At 36.1% G+C, this 5774-nt stretch overlaps 1 protein-coding gene and 2 long non-coding RNA genes across 3 annotated transcripts; all 3 read right to left on the bottom strand.

Moving 5' to 3' along the window:
• LOC110269768 lies at positions 1286 to 1947 on the bottom strand. Its single transcript, XR_002358526.1, has 3 exons — positions 1912 to 1947; positions 1675 to 1744; positions 1286 to 1584 (listed from the first exon to the last, which is right to left on the bottom strand). It is a non-coding gene; the product is annotated as an uncharacterized LOC110269768 (long non-coding RNA).
• LOC110269767 lies at positions 3615 to 3983 on the bottom strand. Its single transcript, XR_002358525.1, has 2 exons — positions 3766 to 3983; positions 3615 to 3691 (listed from the first exon to the last, which is right to left on the bottom strand). It is a non-coding gene; the product is annotated as an uncharacterized LOC110269767 (long non-coding RNA).
• On the bottom strand, positions 3994 to 5554 carry LOC110269498. The gene is made up of 5 exons (XM_021117367.1): positions 5291 to 5554; positions 4706 to 4740; positions 4368 to 4623; positions 4112 to 4256; positions 3994 to 4006 (listed from the first exon to the last, which is right to left on the bottom strand). The coding sequence occupies exons 1-5, from the start codon at positions 5472 to 5474 to the stop codon at positions 3994 to 3996; spliced, it is 633 nt and encodes a 210-aa protein (XP_020973026.1). The 5' UTR covers positions 5475 to 5554.

Genomic DNA, 5774 nt, shown 5'->3' with positions numbered 1-5774 from the left:
GCCACTTCATAACGTAAATAGCACAGTCATAGCTGAAAACGAAGAAAATAAATTACAAATCTCATTTAGGAAAGTTTAATGTTCAGAGTCACAATTTTATACCTTGATTTTTGGCCTGAGATTTTAACGTATGTTGCTTTAATTTCCAACTCATTCTCCTTTTTCTTCAGAGGTGCCCCGCCGGTATATGCTCTAATTCTTGAAATTACATATCCCTTAAAAACAAAACAAATCAGTAATACACCCGAATGAAATACACCCAAAAGAGAAAATACTTACACCCAAATCAAAACATACATACACCTTATATTGAATTGAAATACACCTATCTATTAAAATAAAGAACACAGAACCAACTTACAGTGAATTTATTAAGCTGCTTTCTCCCATCGCTTGGAGCTTTCTTGTGTAGTGGGTCAAGTATATAAAATCTCCCCTTTGTTGTATCAATCACCCATAACCACCAATGGCCCGAGTAGCAAACAGGCGCAAAAATCTGAAGGATTGCCACATTTCAATAGTGTATTATTTTATTTGGCATATAAGTAAAGAATGGTACTAACAAATTTTACAAATGAAAACTCACATATCGATGCGAAGCTAATTTTTTTCCATCTATGAAGGAAATAAACATTAGGTAGTCTTCCACCTTGAATTCCTTATTGGTTTTAGGTGATATGAATTCCCCGTTTGGGTGCTTCGAAACGGCCATGCTCTGCAACAATTGTGAAACAACAAATGAAATACTAAAAATACACCCAAGTGAATACTTTAAATAAATCCAAACGACTACACAACTTACACCCAATTGAACGTAAAAAATACACCCAAATGAATACAAAAACAGACCCGTTGATCAGAGAATATACACCCTAAGGAATACATAAAATACAACCAAAATTCGTAGAAGTAACACTTACCACAATATCAGGGGGGAGACAGTATACTTGTTCTTGAAACCTTTTATCATTTTTCTGGTTGAGGATTAGGCACATGGTAGATACAATCTAGAAATATATGCCGAAATCAATTTACATTAATAAACAATGCATTTAACTTTGGTGTTAAAACATTAATGTTATTCTAATATTACCTCAGATTCTATATAAGTTCCTGCCTGGAGCGATGCAAGGTGCATTCTATTCAAAATGTATTTGTCTTGGGCAATCAGAGTGCACAGGTTGTCAAACTCATTAGTACTGTCATCTGCGTATGTCTTCACTCGCGTCGCCCAGATGTAGCACTTCTCTTTCATATCATCCGTATTCTGCGCAGGAGTCGCAGGAGTTTCAAACTTCCCAGAACTTTCTCCGCCAGTCTCCTTTTGAATTTGTGGACTTTTACTTTCTTCTTTCGCCGCACTGCTTGCTATTTTTTGTACCAAATCCTCTAGTTGTTCCAGCAAATTTGCAGTTTTTGGAGTTTTTGCCCTATCTGCCTCCTGTGTTGACGCTCCCTCCTGCGTTGCTGCTTTTTCTTGGCTTGAATCAGTGAAGCCCAGGTTGAATGATGGCATTGGATCTGTTTTAGGAACATACGATGCTGTTCGTGCCATCATCATCAGCGCAGCAGCGTCTTCTTCAGCTGGATAACTGTGTGATCATGTATAACGTATTGTAAGAGTAAGAATATACGGATGATAAGCAAAGATTGATTTTAGTCTGATGAACTTACCTTTTAGATGGAGTTGGGGGAAGCGTGGGTGTGCTTTCTTCAAGTTGTTGGGGGGGGGGGTTCAGGAGTGCTGCACGGCACATCAAATTAATCATGACAAAAAAAAACTATTCAGGATCAATATACACGCAAACTGTAAGCAAATATACACCCAATTTCAAAACAAATATACACCCGAACTGTAACCCAATATACACCCAAAATCGAAACAAATATACACCCAATACTATTTCTTACATTTTTGTAGTTCCTTTAATTTGTAGCAGAGGGGTTGCATAAAATTCTGTCTCAGGTGTTTCATCAAATTCCGGCACGGTGGTTGTTTGGGACACTGGCACGAAAACTTGAATCAGAACTCTAAACAAGAAGAAAAATAAAAGGTTAACAACGCCTTTGAAAATAATAAGGTTATAAGGTTGAAATATTCTTGAAAAACTCACATTGCAAGCGCTTACGACGGTGTCTCTTCCCTCACAACCATTATATTCGAATCAGCCGGCTCACTGGCTGATTCTTGAACAAGACTCAACCTAAAATACACCCAAAGAGAGTCAAAAAATACACCCGAACAATTCAAAAGGAACATAGGCTTTGTTTTTTGAGAACTTACATACTTGCAGTTTTTGCTTTTTTTTTTCCTGCCTTTTTTTTCTCGAATAAAATAATAAAGGAATTTTTTTCTAAAAGAAAATATATACAGAATTAGAAGCAGAAGGTAATAAAAGAACGAAAGTAACGGTTCTTTGAAAGAGAAATTACATGCTCTCTGCAGGACTGTTTACACTACTTTGTTCTGTGTGTCTTTGAGAGGAAGGATCATCACTTCCCAAGTTGACGTCCGGTATTCTGAACAGATTTCATGTTATTTCAGACAAAATATGATACACGTAAATCATGATAAAAAGATTTTATTAATAAAGCATCTTACGTTTCAGAAGAGACATAGCGACTTTCTGTCGATCGCATGTCAGCTTCCTTCTCCCTGCGAAATAAGAAACAATTATTAGCAAAGAAAACACAGTAAAATCTGAAATATACACCCCATCAAGACATACCTCTGTGCACCAGAATTTTCATCGTTTTTCCTTAACAATTCATCTAGATCTTCACTTGATATTTCATATCTCTCACTACATTCATAAAAGAAGATGTTAACCAAAATAATTATGATGATGACGGTAATATAGCTTACGTATTACTGTACCCATCATAGGATTGATCTTCTTCAGGAGATGAATGCTCAGCAACAACCTTTTTCATTTTGGATTGTGTTCTGGGTGAAAAAACAAGTATGAATCAGAAATAAAAAATTAATTTTATCACAGAATATTGTCCAAAGAAGTGCTTACTTTTTTGGTGTTCTTTGTGTCTTTTTCTTTTTTCTTTGCTTCTCCACCGGTGATGATTCTTCGCTTCTATAAGTTAATAAGAGACACTTCAGTTAATACACAAAATCTTGATAATGAAGCCAAAAGAAAGGAGTAATAATTTCAGAACATTACTCATCAGTTGATTCGGATTCTGAATAAGAATCTGAATCCTCTTGACTCTTCTTCCTTTTTTTGGAGTCCATTCTGGAAGGCAAACAATCACTATTTAGAACATACTAAAGATATAAAATACACCCAGATGAATGCACAAGATACAACCAACTGAATGGATAATATACACCCAACACAACAAACGAAATACACCCAAGTTAATAAACAACATACAACCAACTTGATAAACAAAATACACCCAAATGGTTCCACAAAATACACCCAACCCGAGAAAGAAAATACACCCAAGTATGGTACTTACTTTTTTCCCTTTTTGCTGGGTTGTTTTCTTGCTGAATCTTCCGAGTCTTCTTGAGTCTCAGACTCAGAGGTAGAACTGTCACTATTAGTTGTTTCTTCCTCCGAAGACGATGTTGAACTTGCCTTCCTTTTTTTTGTTTTTTTGATTTGTTGTTTTTTTCTGTTTTCTCTATTTTTTTCATTTTCTCTCTTGTTTGCGCCATCTTTACAATCCTCTGAAACATCAGATAATTTATTTAGCAGCATTCAGATAAATAAATATACACTCAACATATTATGTTCAACTTACCAAAATTTTCTCTGTTTCTGCATTCATTCTTTCGACCAACTGCTCCTTACTCCAGTTGCTAATCCAGGGTTTTGGCGGTCTTTCAGCCCTTTTCTTGCCTTTATTTTTAGAAAGATGAAAGTATATTATCATCAGGGCAAAGAGGCAGCCATCAATTGCCTTCTTCTTTTTCTCCTTGTAGTCGGTTATGCCCTTGACGATAAAGGTCAAAACATGCCCTCTCCAGTTTCACTCCGTTATGCTGTCCATCTCAAAAATTGGGGCCAGGTGTACATGCGAGATTTTGTTTATTGTCGTTTGCAAAAGGAACGCCATCTGTATATAGAGGATGAAAATCCTCTTGAACATCAGGCGATCCTCTTCGTTACCAACGCCAATATCCATCATCTCATCTATAAGACTTTTGAGGGTCTTACCCTGGAATCTTCTAAAAATTACTTTGCCATCCTCAGAAAGTTTCTTATAATCGACTTTCTGAGGAAATAGATCTCCTACAAAAAGAAAAACAACAAAGTATGAATATCGAATCAAATACACCCAAGCATCAACTAAAATACACCCAAGCGTCAGTTAATATACACCCATAATTTTTAGCGAGTTACCTGTTGCGTTGATGCCAAGCGCATGACCTATTTTTCTTGGGGTTATTTTAAAAGAACCGTATCCGGTTTCCAGTCTGTTCTCCCCCAATTTGAAGTTGTTAGCCAGCTCCCTTAACACTTGCTGATGCACCCTTAGTGGTGGGATGTGCATCAAGCCACCGAATCCCAAATCCCTCACAATCGTTTTCTTCTCCTCACTCATGTTTCTGAATTTATCACTTATCAGATGTGTTGCACACTTAAGGTCTTTTGTTTGCTGTAAACAGAAACAAAATTATAGTCAGATATGTTTCTATTATATAAAACTAATTTCAGGTAAGACATATATTTGTTCTTACGTTTCTTCCAGGTTGGTTTCTTGCTGCCATTTTCTCTGAAATGAAAAATACACACAAAGTTATCAGTAATATACACCCATATATATGAGTTAGATACACCCATAGATAACAGTCAGATACACCCATAGATATGATTCAGATACACCCATATATATCAGTCAGGTATCACTCAAACATGCATCAATATACAAGGTAAAGCAATATACACCCATGGACAAGCAAATATAAGAACAGTTGTAACTGCTGGCTATTACAGTATATCAGTTCAGAAAAATACACCCAACAATTTGCGCCATATACACCCATGTATATTAGCTCATATACACCCACCAAACTACGGAATATACTCCCAAAAATCAGTTACCAGAAGAACTGGAAGAACAAGAACAGTAACACCTAGAAGAACGAAGAAGAACAGTGTAACATAGAATCAAGAATAATAGTGAAACCTAGAACAAGTAGAACATTATAAACTGTAAAATGAGACGTAGAGCAAGAAGAACAGTAGAACGTACAACAACGTAGAAGAACAGTAAAATCTAGTTCGAAATATGGAAAATATACAGCAATGGTAATGTAACGTACCTTGAGTATTATAGCTTTGTTCTCTCTGGAGATTCTTGATCGAGAGTTCTATGGTGTGTTGATGGAGTTTTCGAATGTTAGCGACGAGGTGTATATCTTGAGTTTCGAACGTTGCTCGAAAATGGAAGGGTTGCTTTTTCTCTGAATGGCTTTGAGAAGTGGAAGAAGTGGAAGAGTTTGCCATTAAGGGGGCGGTTTACGTGAAGCGTAACCGTTTGAGTGGAGCGCGTGTAAATGACGCTCCATTCAATGCTCATCACTGCGCGTGTATTTTTTATGGGCTGGGCCAACTTGTAAAACTTGTATACCGTTTTTGCTTGTATGTGTAGCAGGCCCGACAAATTTATTTTGACATTATAAATTATTACAAAAGATAAGAGTAATGTAGAATAAATAGTACAAAGATATTTATTCTATCAGTAAATATATATCTATATGTAATTAATTTTTCGATTAAAAAAATAAAAAGATAGATTACAAAGAT

This window comes from Arachis ipaensis, chromosome B03, assembly GCF_000816755.2.
Source record: "Arachis ipaensis cultivar K30076 chromosome B03, Araip1.1, whole genome shotgun sequence".
NCBI lineage: Eukaryota > Viridiplantae > Streptophyta > Magnoliopsida > Fabales > Fabaceae > Arachis > Arachis ipaensis.
Note: the sequence above shows the minus strand (reverse complement) of the source record. Positions and strands in the feature narration are given on the sequence as shown.